Consider the following 17250-nt stretch of genomic DNA (forward strand, 5'->3'; position numbering starts at 1 on the left):
GGTGAGGCTGCGCTGTGAAGACACCGGCGGCGATTGGCTCAGGGGTGAGAGGGGGCGGGAGGTAAAGGAGAAGGGAAGTCTGTGGTTCTCCGCGCGCGCCCACCCGCCGGAGGGGAACCGAGGGGGCTGGAAAGGAAGCAGCTTCCTGCTGCGTTGTTTTGGGCTCCGAGGGCTGTAAAGGGGAGGGAGCAGACGGAAGAAACAAACACTACATAGCGGAGGCTGCGCGAGGTCCTCGCTGCCTGCGTGCGTACGTGCGTGCGCTCGCCCGCGCGGGCTCAGTGCTGGCGCGTGAGGCGGAGGCGGGCGGCGGCGGCGCCTGCGCGGTCGGGCTCGGTCGACGGTTCGCAGGGGAGGAGGCGGCGGGAGGCGGAGGAGGCGGCGGCGGCGATGGAGGTGAAGCGGCTGAAAGTGACCGAGCTGCGGTCGGAGCTGCAGCGGCGGGGCCTGGACTCGCGCGGCCTCAAGGTGGATCTGGCGCAGCGGCTGCAGGAGGCGCTTGACGCCGAGATGCTTGAGGACGAGGCCGGCGGTGGCGGGGCCGGGCCCGGTGGGGCCTGCAAGGCGGAGCCTCGGCCTGTGGCCGCGTCGGGCGGCGGCCCGGGCGGGGACGAGGAGGAGGACGAAGAGGAGGAGGAGGAGGACGAGGAGGCGCTGCTTGAGGACGAGGACGAAGAGCCACCCCCTGCCCAGGCCTCGGACGAGGCCGCGCAGCCGCCGCCGGAGCCCCCGGAGGCCGCAGCCACAGAGGCCGTGGCCGAGTCCGATGCTTCCGAGAAACCAGCGGAGGAGGCCACGGCCGGGTCAGGTGGGGTAAATGGTGGCGAAGAGCAGGGCACCGTCAAGGGGGAGGAAGAGGAACCGGAGGAGCGGAGCGGGGACGAGACGCCGGGATCCGAGGCGCCGGCTGACAAGGCCGCGGAGGAACAGGGTGAGGAGCTGGCAGCGGAGCCCGGCTCCAACCTGCCGGGTGCGCCCCTGACCCAGCACCAAGCCTGGCACAGCGGGGTCCAATTCCCATCGCCTTTTGGTGGGACTCCCCCGGGGAGGTGGCTTTCATTCTCTCAGCCCACCTTTCTGGGGGGCTTGGCTACCTCTTGGGGCTCCTCTCTCTGCAGGAGGGAGGTTCCTGCCTGACTTGGTTGCTTGGTGGTAGTGGATGCAAGTAAGAGGTTTTGCATGCGAACTGTTTACGAGCTACCTGTGGAGCAGCCTCCCGCGGCGCTGGTTATCTTTTCTAAACCGAGTGTGCGCCGAGGAATTGTTGATTACACGGACAGCCAGACCGACTGTTGGAGGCTTCGGCCTTTGGGCTACCTAACTATTGATTTTTTTCCGTCCTAAAAATATTAAGCAATGAGCTAAGTTCGTCAAAGTTCGTTCCATCCTAGAAGCTCTTTACTAGAGTTTGAGCCACACAGGAAATCGGGAAATCTAACCTTACTCCTGCTTTAGCAGCAGCTCCCGCTTCAGCAGCCTGTGGTGTGAGGGTGTCAAGTTTAATAGTTAACTGCTGAAGAGAAAATCATGATCTAGAGCCTTTAGGATAAATTAATTAATGCTACTTGGCTAGGAGTTTTACCTTGTCTGAATGCTTATGATTAAATTTTAATCTTCCCTCTTAGTAGATGGACGGACAACTTTGTGTATTTGGTGTACACTTAGCCTTTTGCATTTTGGGTCCCTGACTTCCTGACTTGAAATGATTGGGGTGTTGATGTGTCCATTGAGTAACCTTGTGGAATAGAATGTATAGTTCCCCCAGGGGGTTAGTGACCTCTCACTTCCTTTGAAGTGATTGGGTGGTTAGAGCTGATCCATAACTATCTGTCAGAGTAGGGAGCTGCTTTCAAGTCATACTATGAAGTGGCTTAGTTCCTTTTCTAATACATTTGTTAGGCTGCTTCTCCTATGAGGGTATAATTGGAACCCATGCTACATCTGTCACATGCAACTTGCAGATCATTTGTCCTGTGTCCTGGAACAGAAATCCCATTACATAACCTTTGACTTAATGTGTACCCCAAATAGCAGATAAAAAGGTTGAGGGATAAAGGACTTGTTTAAAGAAGTTATTGTTGAAAACCTTAGTTCTGCAAACCACAAAAGTCCAAGGAAAAATTCTGATTTTTTTTTTCTCTCTTGTAAAGAATGTTGCTAAATATATGACAACACCTTTCTGCCCCAAATTATGTGCAGGAAAGTTGCAGTATTATTTATGGGTCTCTTGTGACTTAATGGTTTGCTCTTACAAGTTTCAGTAAAAATCCATGATAAAAATACAGCTGTGTGCACCTGAGTCCGTTTGCTACATAAGTAAAGCTGTGGATGGCTATGTGTTTTAAAGCTGGAAAGGCAAACTCTTTTAAAAAAAAAAAAACAAAACAAGGCTTTCTGTAACATGGAGCTGTGGGAAAGTGTTGGGAAATATATATTGTCTAGTTTAAATCCAGCTCTAATAGTCAAGAACTAAAATTAAATTAACCTATGAAGTTTTTTTAAAAACTTATGGGATATTTCTTTCATGTCATAGTGGTGGGGAAATCTGCAAGTTTGACCTGATTCAAGCAGATAAATTTAGAATGCAAAAAATTGCTGTTTTTATCTACTACTTTGACTGTAATTAGCCCATAATGTCCCTTCCTTCCCCCGCCCCCATTTTTTTAATTAAAAAACCCCAGCCAATGACAGGAAGATGATCTTTGGAAATAAAACATTCTGTGGACGCAGCGGGAATAACCTGGCTCTTCTGACCAGACAGATACACAGGGCCTCCTTTAGTTTCTGTTGGTTCTGAGCTTATTCTACACTCCAGTATGAAAACTGCTGATTTTCTTTCCCTCCTTTTTGTAGGAGATGACCAAGATAGTGAAAAGTCAAAACCAGCAGGCTCAGATGGTGAGCGGCGGGGGGTAAAGAGACAGCGGGATGAGAAGGATGAACATGGCCGAGCTTACTATGAATTCCGAGAGGAGGCTTACCACAGCCGGTGAGGGAAACAGTCCCTTTCATTGAAGGGAGTGTCTGCTCTGATTTTGGTCTACCTGCTGCTGACTGGACAGTCTGGAAAGAGGGGTGGATTAAGAATGGAATAGGTTTTTATCGGCCTAAGTTTTAGATGGAATCTACCCTGAAACATCCTGTTGTCCTTTTCTCATTTGTTGAAAGAAGCTGGAATTATATATATCCACTGATCCTTTAAGCAGACCTGCAGACGCCTCTCAGATTGGAGGACGTTGGTTACATCGTATTTGCTTTTCTCTCATATATGTATAGCTCAAAGTCTCCACCACCCCCAGAAGAAGAGGCAAAAGATGAGGAAGAGGATCAAACTCTTGTGAACCTGGACACATGTATGTATAAAGCACACTGGTGGGGGTTTTAACCAATCAAAAGTGATTTGGGGGGAGGAAATGTGATTTTGAGGATTAATAAAACTTTATGGGCTGTCGCTTGTAAGAGATTTTAGACTTTGTATCCATGCTTTTTCTTTCTTTTTTTTTTTGCCACACATGTGGCCAATGGAAGTTTCAAGGCCGCAGGTGCTAGCAACACCGAGTCCTTAACCTGCTGTGCCACAGCAGGAACTCCTGTGTAGTCCTTCTTGACAACTGGGTATATGTGTGTTCTGTTGGTAGCTTCAAGTTTGGGGCATTGAGTAAACGGATTGCTTCTTTCTTAACAGATACCTCGGATCTCCATTTTCAAGTGAGCAAAGACCGCTATGGAGGGCAGCCGCTTTTCTCAGAGAAGTTCCCCACCCTTTGGTCTGGCGCAAGGAGCACTTATGGAGTGACAAAGGGGAAAGTTTGCTTTGAGGCCAAGGTAGTGCATACGGCTCATTAAAACCATTCATTTGTTAAATTAAACTACTGTGTACTGGGGAGATTCTGTCGTAGCCCAGAGGAAACCGACTAGGAACCTTGAGGTTGTGGTTTCAATCCCTGGCCTTGCGCAGGGAGCTAAGGGTCCGGTGTTGCCATGAGCTGTGGTATAGGTCACACATGCCGCTCAGATCTGGTGTGGCTGTGGCTGTGGCCGGCAGCTGTAGCTCTGATTTGACCGCTAGCCTGGGAACCTCCATGTGCCAGGGGTGCGGCCCTAAAAAGCAAACAAACGGAAAAACTACAGAACACTATTATGTACTGAACTCAGGCTCATTACTGATTTATTAGTGCAGAAAAAGGTACCATGCTTTAATGATAACCAGGTAACCAAGAAATCACTTCCCATGGCTTTGGTTGAAGTTCACTGATAGTTGTTTTTGTTTCTTTTTTTTTTTTTTTTTTTAACTTTTTAAATTATCATTATTTCTTTTTTTTTTCTTCCCTAGGGCTGCACCCATGGCATATGGAGGTTCCCAGGCTAGGGGTCTAATCAGAGCTGTAGCTGCCAGCCGATGCCGCAGCCACAGCAATGTGGGATCCGAGCTGCGTCTTCGACCTACACCATAGCTCACGGCAATGCTGGATCCTTAACCCACTGAGCAAGGGCAGGGATTAAACCCGCAACCTCATGGTTCCTAGTCGGATTCGTTAACCACTGAGCTACGACGGGAACTCCCGATAGTTGTTTTTCTGATACTGTGTTGTGATAGTTTTCATTTTCAGTTTGTATCAAAACTTGTTTTTCGGAGTTCCCTTCCTGGCGCAGCAGAAACATCCGACTAGGAACCTCGAGGTTGTGGGTTTGATCCCTGGCCTCGCTCAGTGGGTTACGGATCCGGCATTGCCATGGGCTGTGGTGTAGGTCGCAGATGTGGCTCGGATCCTGCATTGCTGGGGCTCTGGTGCAGGCCAGCAGCTACAGCTCCGATGGGGCCCCTAGTCTGGGAACCTCCATATGCTGCAGGTGCAGCCCTAAAAAGACAAGACCAAAAAAAAAATCTTGTTTTCCTAACTCGGGCTTTGCTTGAATTGGTCAGAGTGTCTGAAAGTTCCTTTTCTGATTTGGCCAGGTAACCCAGAATCTCCCAATGAAAGAAGGCTGCACAGAGGTTTCTCTTCTTCGAGTTGGATGGTCTGTTGATTTTTCCCATCCGCAGCTTGGTAAAGTTATTTTTAATTTAATCCTTTTAGTGTTTGCTACTCTGTGGGAAATTTAAGTGTAGGCATCTAATTTTCTCACTATTGTAGGTGAGGACGAATTCTCTTATGGTTTCGATGGACGAGGACTCAAGGCAGAGAATGGGCAGTTTGAGGAATTTGGCCAGACTTTTGGGGAGAATGATGTCATTGGCTGCTTTGCTGTAAGTGCTCCTGAAAGTTGTGGATTTGTAGCGAAGAGTGGGTAGAGGGCACTGGGGCATCACTTTGCTTCCTATCAGCTATTGTCTTTTCTGCATTTGATACACTGCTTACAAAGTTGTTTTGTGTAGCAGTTGGAGCTTTTACAAAAAGGGGTTAAATTGTAAGATTAATCACCCTCAGACCATGTGTGCTCATAAATGCTTTTGTCCTTTGTCATTGCAGAATTTTGAAGCTGAAGAAGTAGAACTTTCCTTTTCCAAGAATGGAGAAGACCTAGGTGTGGCATTCCGTATCAGCAAGGAATCCCTGGCAGACCGGGCCCTCCTACCCCATGTCCTCTGCAAAAATTGTGTTGTAGAATTAAACTTTGGTCAGAAGGAGGAGCCCTTCTTCCCACCACCAGAAGAGTTTGTGTTCATCCATGCTGTGCCTGTTGAGGAGCGCGTGCGCACTGCAGTCCCCCCCAAGACCATAGAGGAGTGTGAGGTATGCCGGGAGTCTGCTCACCTTGCTGCTCCGACTTGGCATGGTGGGTGGGTAGCTTTTCTTCTCAAAACTTTACCCACCTGGGGCAGGGGAGGATGTTCTTAAATTGGGCTTTGTAGTCATGACCCTCAGTTGTTTTTTTTAACAACATTCCTGGTTCTGTTTACTTGCAGGTGATCCTGATGGTGGGACTCCCTGGCTCTGGAAAGACCCAGTGGGCACTGAAATACGCCAAGGAAAACGCTGAGAAAAGATACAATGTCCTGGGAGCTGAGACTGTGCTCAATCAAATGAGGGTGAGTTGCTGGGCGGAGTCACATGTGTTTGGTCTTGAGGTACCGAGAGACTCATGTAATCTTTTCCGTGGAGTTGGTCCTTTAAGTGTCTGAGAACAGGGGCGCCCCAGATAAAGAAATGAGTTCTCAATATGTGTTTAAGGTGTAATTTTTTCCCTTTGCTTTGTTGTCATATTTCTAAAAGCTGATGGTCTGGAGTATGTCCGGGTTGAGACTGGAAGTGAGTCCTGTAGGAAACGGACAACATTCACCCCACTGAGGGATGGCAGTGAACTGATGTAATGGCGTTGGTGGCGTTCACCAGTGACTCTTGGGCTTTAACTTAACTGCACAACTTCTTGTGTTTCTCTTCCTCTCGAACTCATCAGATGAAGGGGCTCGAGGAGCCAGAGATGGACCCCAAAAGCCGAGACCTTTTAGTTCAGCAAGCCTCCCAGTGCCTTAGTAAGCTGGTCCAGATTGCTTCCCGGACAAAGAGGAACTTCATTCTTGATCAGGTATTGGTCAAACATTCAAAAGAAACCTAGTTTGACAGTAGGTCCAGAAATGAAAAGTTCGGTGTTTATTTAATCTGATAAATTGCTTAGAGTCAAAATATGGTACATATTAGAGAAAGACTGAATTAAGGCATACAATAAGCTTACCTAATTACAACCAAATGGTTGTTTTTTAGGGCTGCAATGCAGCATATGGAGGTTCCCAGGCTAGGGGTCGAATTGGAGCTATAGCTGCTGGCCTATGCCGCAGCTACAGCAACGCCAGATCCTTAACCCCCTGAGTGAGGCCAGGGATCGAACCCGCAACGTTATGCTTCCTAGTCGGATTCGTTAACCACTGAGCCACGATGGGAACTCCTGTAATGTCTTTTAAACTCGGAGATGCACCTCTTAGTATTTTTACCAGAGAGTAGATGGAGCCAGACTATAGAGGCAATCCAGCTCTGGATTCATGGTTCTACCACTTTACTAGGTTTGTGACCTTGGACAAGTCTTGGTCTCTCTGAGTTTCAATTTTTGAAAAATTTAAAGAGATTGTATAGGAGTGCTCTGGTGGCTCATCGGATTAAGGATTGGGCATTGTCACTGCTGTAGCTTGGGTCACCACTATGGTGTGGGTTCTCTGCCTGGCCCTGAAACCTGCGTGCCCCAGGTGCAGCCATGAGTAAATGAATAAATAGAATGTATAAATAAGACCCCCTAATCCAATGCCTCACTTGTTTGTTCGTTTGTTTGTCTTGTTTTTTCAGGGCTACACCCGTGGCATATGGAGGTTCCCAGGCTAGGGGTCTAATCGGAGCTATAGCTGCCGGCCTACGCCACAGCCACAGCAACACGGGATCTGAGCCGTGTCTACGACCCACACCACAGCTCATGGCAACGCCAGATCCTTAACCCACTGATCAAGGCCAGGGGTTGAACCCGCAACCTCATGGTTCCTAGTCAGTCAGATTCATTTCTGCTGTGCACTCTGATGCCTCACTTGTAAAAGTTGCTCAATAAGTGTTGATTGAGTTTGAGCTAAATTTTTATTCCTAAAATGTCTATTGTTCCTCTTGTCCCTAGTGTAATGTGTACAACTCTGGCCAACGGCGGAAGCTATTGCTGTTCAAGACTTTCTCTCGGAAAGTGGTGGTGGTTGTCCCCAATGAGGAGGATTGGAAGAAGAGGCTGGAGTTGAGGAAGGAAGTGGAAGGAGATGATGTGCCTGAGTCTATAATGCTGGAGATGAAAGGTGGGCCAAGCTATATGAGTTAGGGATCCCGTCCTTTGTCCCTGCCCATCTTACTAGGGCCTCTTAGGACCTGGAGGATTCTTCACATGTAAAATGTAAATCTCAGGAGTGGATTAATGGGTGTGATCACTTGTAAATTAATGAATGAGCAGAGTGAATGGAGAAGCAATAATCTCTTGACTTGTTCTGATAAAATACGAAAAGGGAAGTGGTGATAGACCACAGGATAATTAAACCTCAAGGCAGGAGTTCCCGCTGGGGCACAGTGGGTTAATAATCCAGCTTGTCTCTGTGGAGGCACCAGTTATATCCCTGGCCTGGCGCAGTGCTAAGGGTCTGGCATTGCCACAGCTGTGGTGTAAGTCGCAGCTGCGGCTTGGATTTGATCCCTGTCCAGGGGACTTCCACATGCCACGGATGCAGTCTAAAAAGAAAACAAAATAAAGCCCCCAAAATTCAAGGCAGAGGCTTCAGTGAGTTAGGTATTCGTTTAGTAAATGCTTAGAGTGTCTGCGTTTTGTCCAGGACTGTTCTAGATGTAGGGAAGTAGTGAATGAAATGACACCCTGCCTTCCTTGAATTTCTGTTTTGGAAGTAGGACCTTCTTGTGGTTCAAATTAACATGTAGTCAGGAGTTGTCTTGTGGCACAGTGGGTTAAAGATCTGGTGGTGTCACTGCTGTGGCTCGGGTTCAGTCCCGGGCCTGGGAATTTTCACGTGCCACAGCACGGATCGCCAAAAAATGTGGTTGGCGTGAATAATCTCATCAGTAGGTTTGATTTCTAGTATAACATTGGGCTTGTTTTTTATCTTGTTGTTTGGTTTGGTTTTTGGTATATACACTATAAAGGCCCCTAGAAGGTGAAATTAACCATCTTGGAGTTCCTGTGGTGGCTTAGCAGTAACAACCTGACTAGTATCCATGAGGACACAGGTTCAATCCTTGGTTTTCTTGGTGAGTTAAGGATCCAGCATTGCTGTGAGCTGGGGTGTAGGCCAGTAGCTACAGCTCCGATTTGACCCCTGGCCTGGGAACTTCCTTGCGCCTCGGGTGCAGCCCTAAAAAAGCAAAAAGAAACCCAACAAACCCTAAAATTAACTGTCTCGATTGATCCATTTTCCTGCTGTTCACTTCAGTTTTATTTTTCCCTGTGCTGCCTGGCAACTGTTGGCTCTTGGAATTCTGATAATGCCCAAGCATGGGAGCTGGTTACACATCTAAGAGTCAGATTCTCTTAATTGTACTCAATGAACTGTACAAGTCCATAATTGATATTCAGGCACTTGGAGGAATTTAGTTCAATTTTATAAAACTGAGGGCTGGAGTTCCCTGGTGCCATTATCGGGTTAAGGATCTGGTATTGTCGCTGCTAGGGCTCGGGTCGCTGCTGTGTCACAGGTTCCATCCCTGGCCCAGGAACTTCCACATGCCGCGGGCATGGCCCCCCACCCCCAAAAAAGTGAACACTAACTGGATTCATATAAGAATCAGGAGAGCCTTGTTGACCTGAATGAATTCCACTGGGACTCAGCTTCTGCACTTGAGGTCTAGAGACTGGCAAGTGTGCGGGGCCATCACACGTAGGTGGTTAATGAGCCCCTCATGGTCATTAGCCCATCCCGAGGTCTTGTGTAGATGAGTAAGTACCTTTCGGCTTGAGTCAGTTTCTCCTTGAGTCTTTTTTTAAAGTGTATTTCTTAGCATTTCATCTAATCCAAACTAAACTTTCTCAGTTACTTTTAGCCTCTGGCTGCCTACTTCTGTCCCGATAAGAAACCTTAATCCAGTTCACTCTTAATTTATTATGAATCACTTGAGACCTTGTAAATCTACAGTTTGCAGGTAGCCCTTTGCCTGGGGCTGTTACAGTGTAGGGAAAACTTGTAGAGTGAACCCAGCACGGTTTTGTGCATTCATAGGTGAGCCTTCCTATAGTGGAATTTCACACTGTGATCTTACCACCCATGTACTTGGAGGCCCACAAGCTTCTCTCTTACTGTTTTAGCCAACTTCTCTTTGCCTGAAAAATGCGACTATATGGATGAGGTGACATACGGGGAGCTGGAGAAGGAGGAAGCTCAGCCCATTGTCACTAAGTACAAGGAGGAGGCAAGGAAGCTGCTGCCCCCTCCGAGAAGCGGACAAACCGCCGAAATAATCGAAACAAGCGTAACCGGCAGAACCGAAGCCGAGGCCAAGGCTATGGTGAGTCCTGGGGAGCTGCCAGCCCCAGCCTCAGTCCGTCCTCTGTGCTGAGTGCAGCAGAGTCCACAAGGAAAGGCGAGGCACAGCCAGTCAAGTCACTGACAATGAGGAAGTCCCTTCTTGATGGAGCGTATTTCTTCCTGGGGCTTTTATCCTCAACTACTTGTGCTTTTTCCATAATCCTTCAACAAATGGTAGTTATTTTTCAGCAGAAATATGTATTTCCTGAAAAAGCAATGCAGGAGCCTTCTCATTTTCTCAGTTTTCATTTTCTACATGTGGATTCCCCCGTCACTGTTGTAATTTATCTGAAGGACTCTACACTGAAATCAGATTCTCATCTTAAGTTTTCTTACTGCTTTGTCTGTTGGGTCAACCCAACTCTATGGACCAGAAGGTTGAATACATTATTCAGTAATTTGAGGGGTTACAAAGTGAGTTAGATTGTTAGTAGAATTAGTTTCCCTTCTGAATGTCTAGTTTGTCAGTTAAATCCTCTCCCCCGCCACTATGTGCATTCACTACCCACTAAAAATGTGTGTGTATGTGTGTGTGTGTGTGTGTGTAATTATAAGTGTAAGTCAACAAAATTTTTGAGTGCCTGCTCTGTGTCAGGCACTGAGGATACCAACGGTTCCTACCCTGGAAGAGCTTATTACTGAAACTGTTCATTTGTATAAAATGATGGGTCTGGGTTACACGATAGCCAAGATCCTTCCAGGGCTGAAAGTCTGTGACTCACGAGTGGCAGTTTTTACTCATGTTTCTAACTCTGCCATGTATCCTTTTGCCATCTTAAATGTTTTGCAGGAATTGGGGAGCTTCAAAAGCAAGGTGGCTTGGTTTTCTTGTGTCTCTACTCATTCCTCTGCCCTCCCCCCTCAGACTTTTTATAAGATCCTGGCTGGTGCTTTAATTAACATTGTGTGAGCCTGACAGAAGCAGGCCTCCTCCTCCCCCAGAATTGCCTTTGGCTCCGAATTTTGATTTCCACTCAGATGTGGAGCCAGGACCCCACGCCAGCTATCTGAGCGCGCTCTCCATTTCTCTTCCAGTGGGCGGGCAGCGCCGAGGCTACGACAACCGGGCCTACGGGCAGCAGTACTGGGGGCAGTCTGGAAACAGAGGGGTGAGTGCAGCTCTCCTTCTGCTCCTCCCTCTGGGCCGTGATAGCCATTCCTATTGGCTTGGGGGAGCAGAGTGGTTTGGGCTGTTTTCTCAGGGCTTAGGGTTTTGCCCATTTAATTTGTTCCTCTGGAAGAACTTGTCCTGGGACGATTAAGCTGTTGATAACATCAAGCTAAGATGTCTCTCATTTAAGACGGGGGATAGCAGTGGATTGTGATGCTGAAGACCCGTAAATCTTTACTCCTTCGCTTTCTCCTTTCTCAGGGTTACCGTAATTTCTACGATCGATACAGGGGAGACTATGATCGATTCTACGGGCGAGACTATGAGTACAACAGATACAGAGACTATTACAGACAATACAACCGGGATGTAAGTATCGTCTGGGGAGAGAGGGCCGCAGGGGGCAGGACAGGGGCACGACTGTCACGCCTCTCCACCCTCAGCCCGCCGTGGCTCCAAGTGATGGGGTTTCCCCTTTCTTCTAGTGGCAGAATTACTACTACCACCCCCAGGACAGAGACCGATACTACAGGAACTACTACGGTTACCAAGGGTATCGGTGAAGCCCCTGCCATTGTCGCCTGTCAGCCATGAAGCTGAATCTCTGGGGGTGCCAAGCACCCCCCAAAACACAACCAAGGAAAACAGGGGCTGTCGGGGTGGGGCTGAGCTGCCGGGGAGGGGCGGAGGGGGGAGGGTGCGCAAGCGGGGGTGGGGGAGGGGGGAGGCGGAAACAAAACAACAAAACTGTACATTTTTTTTAAAGTTTGTTGAAAAGAATATTGTCTTATTCTATAAAACATTTCAAACCTAGTTAGATATTTGTAATCAAAAAACATTTGCGCAGAAAGCAGCACTTAGGGCTGCCTGTCCTATACCCTGCGGTCGGACAGGAAGAGAACTGAACATGTCACCCTTCTGACATTCTAAGGCAGCTGGACTGGCAGCCGAGTGAGGGAGCGTGACGGCGAGGTGGTGCGGAGCAGGCGGGGAAGCGAGCAGGGCCACTCTCGTAGCAGACAGGAGTGGGGACAGGGGGAGAGCTTGTGATGGGCAGTGAAAATAAACGATTGGCTCTTATCAATCACTTGCACCAACTAACCGTTTGTATTTTCTTTGCCGACCTTTCCCTCTTGGGAGATGTGGTCTGGTGGGCTGGGAGGCCTCGTGTCCCTGACTCCACCTTCCTGTGCCTTTGTGCTGTCGGGCTGAGGCACGGAGACCACCAGTCTGGGCGGTTCTGTTACATAGGATCCCCAGGCCAAGGAGGCGTGGGGACTGTTCCTGATGGCAGAGCAGAGTAGCTTGCGGCCTCTGTGTACCCGTTAGTGGATTATGTACCGTCTTGGGCAAGAGTCGGGGTTGCCGCCCTCAGCCTGAAGACGGTGGCTTGCTGGTCTCCACTCTCTGTCTTCCAAGGTTGAGACAGGTTGGAAGTCTCTGAGGTCATCTCTCTCAGAGAATCTGCCCCCTTAGAGCTCGAGAGAAGGAACGTTTCTCAGGGTTTCAGCTCACACAGAAACGAAGCAGGATTCCTCTCCCTACAGCAGGATATGTATATAGGTGAATCCAGGTGCTGAGAATAGCAACTATTTTATACAGTGTGGAGGGCCCGGGCCCTGCTGGGGTTTTGATACGCAGGTAGAGAGTGACTAGAGCGGGGGTGGGGGGGGGAGGCAGCTCAGTGGGGCTGCTGGAACTTGGGAAGAGTGTGAGTTGAGTGTGTGTGTGTGGTGTGTGTGTGAAAGGGAGCACCCCTGCCCTGCTTCTTGAAACAGGGTTCCTCCTGGGGCGCCTTCCCTGCATGTCCCCCAAGAGGCGGCCTAGCCGAGAGACCTCAGTCGGGATGGTCTTTGCTTGTGGCTTTACCGACACCCTCCCAGTTCCTGACAGACGGCTTCAGGTTGCTGGTTCAGGAACACGGGTGGGTCACAGGAATGCTCCTTCAATGCCGAGCTTCAGTTTTAACTCTCACCTTCCTGCTCAGCATCGTGTCAGGCAAGAGCGTACTCAGCGGATACCACGCGCTGCTGCATTTGTGGGTTGCAGGGAGCCCTGGGTTGTGCTACTAGAAAATGCTGCACCTCCCATTTCCTCACCTGGGCAGGTCTCTGTTGAAAATTTTGTGCTGAGATTTGATCTCCCTCTCCCACGGTACTGCCTTGCCCAGGAGGGTGTGCAGGCCCTCATCCTGGCCCTCTAGTCGCCCGTCTGTCTGTGACACACACACTCTTCTGCGCCACAAGTACCGGAGGCCTGAATGGGGGCACTGGTCGGCAATACGTTTGTTTGCTCATAATGATGTCCTTTCTCTGGCACCTCCTTCTGCTGTGGTGCCGTCAGATGGATTTGTGTGTGGCAGTGGGTGAAGTGATTGCATGAACTTCTCTGTAACCCACTAACATTACTGTTAAGGGGGTTTTTGAAAAAGCTTTGCTCATAGTGTCAGGGCAAGGAGGTAAAAACCAGAGCCCAACGAAATTCCCTTCGGGCAAGATTATGTTATAACAGAAAATTGAATCTGAGGCAGAAGCTGCCACCCCTCTTCCAACATTTAGTCCTCCAGCAAACAGCATCTTTTTATCGTCTAAGATATGGTTTGGGGATGCTAGGCCTCCAGGGCCGGGGGACAAAGCTTAAGCCACTTCAGGGTTTTTTGGGGGGTGGGGGTGGGGCTAGGCAAGGTACTTGCTGTTAATTTTTGACACTAGAAAGTCATCTTTTTAAAGAAAGCTGTTTTTCTAGGTGGGTGAAGAGTGAAACTGCCACGTCTTTGTCGACTTAGTCCAAGAGATCACTCGAAACAACAGTAGATGTCTGAGTTTTGTTTCTGTCTGTCTTTTTATTTTGAAAAAAACAATGTTAAGGGGGGAAGTATGGATTAACAGGAGGGGATCCCTAGCCTTGTTTTCCTTAGAAGACTTGTTTAGTGTTTTATCAGACGTCTGTTGTAGTTCTTTCTTGTAGATGGAAAAGCTTGTGAGAAAAACAAACACCACATGGAGCCTGTAAATGTCTTTGCACAACCTGTAAAGCATTCTTGGAAGTGGCCAGTAAAAAGGGTTTTACCATTTAAAAAAAAAAATGTAACTGTGTCATTGTTTACATCTGTAACTCTTTCTTCTTCCCCTGTTCTCATTACAACATTCTGGCAAAATGTAGGCACAGTAGCTTCCAGTTTTAGAATAAATAACCATTTGAACTGAATTCACCCTATTTCTGTGGCTGCACTGACTGGGTGGAGTGTGTCATTGGGGGCTTTAATCTATTTATTTCCGATGCTGCTCCTCACATTGTACTTGGTTCCATCCAGCGAGGGCTCTCCTCTTCCTATCCTGCCATGTTTTCACTTGGGAACCAGCCATACCTTCACACAGGGGTTGTCGGCTTTCTTAAGGGCTTACTACTAAGAGCTTGAGCCATTGGAGTAGAAGAAAAGTAAATTACAACACATGACCTGTGTGTATTTGGCTTATACTAAAACCAGTGGGATGACTGAATATAGGGCTCCAATTAGGAGCCAAAAAAGTTTACCTGTAAGTAATGACCGCTTAGGAGGAAAGGCCCACTTATTCAACAAAAGATGTTTAATAGGGATTCTTTCCTAGGGAATCTGTAGAATGAAAGAGTAACTTTAACAAAAGCACTCTTGTATCACTAGCACCTAACTGATGGTGACTGTAATTTCTAATAAACAGGGGCTTACTAAGGCCGGGGTGCCACAGGCTCCTGACATCTAATGTTCTGAAGCAGGGGTGATACAGATCTAGTTACGACTCTTGTTACCGCCTTTGTGTATGACACAGATTCCTACCCCACGGACTTAGAGCTTTGGGCCCAAAGGCTATCCTCGATTTTCAGGGTCTGCCCATTCTCGAGGATACTGAAAGTTACTCAGTGTTACAGCTAATCATTTTAAATGGTTATTTATAGCTCATGCCTTGTCTCTAGTCAACTTTAAGCTCCCCTTTTCCCCCAACTAAGGTTTCAGCCATTCACCTCTAATCTGATGAGTATGAAAATTGTGCAGAAAAATTGAGCAGAGGCTTTTTGTTTTGTTTTGTTTTGTTTGTTTTTTTAATGTCATGGCTGCACCTGCAGAATGTAGAACCTCCCATACCAGGGCCTGCATCTGAGCTACAGCTGAGACCCTAGATGTAGCTGAGGCAACACCAGATCCTTCAACCCACCACACCAGGCCAGGGATCAAACCCACACCAACACAGCAACCTGAGCTGCCGCAGTGAGATTCCTAACCCACTACACCATGGTGGGAACTCCAGAGGCTGCTTTTCCTTAAAAAATAACCTAATGTCAAGATTACATGTGGAGTTGCTGCCATGGTGCAGGGGGATTGATGGCATCTTGAGAGCACTGGGATGCAGGTTTGATCCCTGGCGCGGCACAGTGGGTTAAGGATCTAGCGTTGCCACAGCTTAGGTCACTACTGTGGCTCAGATCTGATCCCTGGCCCAGGAACTCTATATGCCACACACACACACAAAAGACTGCATTTATTGAGCACTTGTGGCTTTTTACCATGTCTGAACTAATGTGGAAATTTTCACTTAACTCCTCTGGCATTTGCCCAACACTGATACTGTAGGAAAAGCAAAAGTTTCTTTTAGTGCCGTTTATGCTGTCTGCTATTTAAGCGTGTATAGAACAATCCATTTGTCAGGTATTTGTTTATTAATTTATTTTGCTTTTTAGGGCTGCACCTGCGGCATATGGAGGTTCCCAGGCTAGGGGTCAAATTGGAGCTACAGCTGCCAGCCTACACCACAGCCACAGCAGCACAGTATCCAAGCTGCATCTATGACTTACACCACACACAGCTCATGGCAACGCCAGATTTTTAACCCACTGAGCGAGGCCAGGGATCAAACCCGCAACCTCATGGTTCCTAGTCGGATTCATTTCTGCTGTGCCACAACGGGAACTTCAATCATCAGGTATTTGAATGTCTGCTATATGCCAGACACTGACGGGATGCAGAGATTAAAGCAGACTTGGAGTTCCCGTTGTGTCTTAGCAAGTTAAGAACCTGACAGTGTCTGTGAGAATGCAGGTTTCATCCCTGACCTTGCTCAGTGGGTTAAAGATCCAGAATTGCCGCAAGCTGTGGTATAGGTCATATCACAGATGCAGCTCAGATCCGGCATGGCTGTGGCACAGGCCTGCAGCTGCAGTTCCAATTCAACCCCTGGCCCAGGAACTTCCATCCATGTGCTACAGGTGTGGCCATAAAAAGAAAAAACTAAACAAAAACAGACTTGCTTTGGAGTTCCCGTCGTGGCTTAGCATTAATGAACCTGACTAGCATCCATGAGGATGAAGGTTCAATCCCTGGCCTCGTTCAGTGGGTTAAGGATCTGATGTTGCCATGAACTGTGGCGTAGGTTGCAGATGAGGCTTGGATCCTGCCTTGCTGTGACGGCTACAGCTCCGATTGGACCCCTAGCCTGGGAACCTCCATGTGCGGTGGGTGTGGCCCTAAAAAGACCAAAAAAAAAAAAAAAAACCACCAAAAACCAGACTTGCTTTTGTTTCATCAGCACCAAGAAAGAACTAAGCAGACTCCTGAACAAAAGGAGGCCAAGTCCCTACTTCAGGAGGGCAGCCAGGTTACTTTCCCTGTTTCCTTCTCTCAGGGATGAGGGGATTAATTAAATATCCCCAGAACCCTTCTTTACAGAACAGATACTGACTCACAGACTGAAAAACTTATGGTTTCCAAAGGAGACAGTTTGGGGGGGGGGGAGATGCGCTGGGGTTGTGGGATGGAAATCCTGTAAAATTGGATTGTGATGATCATTGTACAACTATAAATGTAATAAATTCATTAATAAAAAATATATATATCCCCATAACCTAGGAGGGCTCAAGAATGCATCAACACCTGGACAGGTGCTATTCCTGAAGGTGCCCCAAGTTCACTGGGCACCCCTGGGGCCTGCGGAGACATCTTAGGAAACTAAGTTCAGTTCCTTAGGTTTCCTGTCTGTTCCCCTCCCCCTGCTGTCTTCCTGCGTGAACGCGTGGGGAAGCTGGGGTGACCTGCTATCTCTCATACAGGTCACCCCCTCTCACCGCAAGGCAGCCCCCTTCTCCCAAGTGTGTCCCGGGACAAAGCACGAACTGACCTAGG

General features: G+C 48.2%; 1 protein-coding gene across 1 annotated transcript; it reads left to right on the forward strand.

Annotated features, from left to right (window-relative positions):
• On the forward strand, positions 69-14306 carry HNRNPUL2 (heterogeneous nuclear ribonucleoprotein U like 2). Its single transcript, XM_005660783.3, is given in 15 exon segments — positions 69-931; positions 2854-2989; positions 3277-3353; positions 3686-3825; positions 4958-5048; positions 5136-5248; positions 5472-5735; positions 5909-6031; positions 6400-6528; positions 7594-7762; positions 9769-9891; positions 9894-9968; positions 11024-11097; positions 11361-11468; positions 11585-14306. Coding segments are annotated over 15 exon segments (2241 nt in total). The 5' UTR covers positions 69-390; the 3' UTR covers positions 11663-14306.

Source organism: Sus scrofa, chromosome 2, assembly GCF_000003025.6.
Source record: "Sus scrofa isolate TJ Tabasco breed Duroc chromosome 2, Sscrofa11.1, whole genome shotgun sequence".
Taxonomy (NCBI): Eukaryota; Metazoa; Chordata; class Mammalia; order Artiodactyla; family Suidae; genus Sus; species Sus scrofa.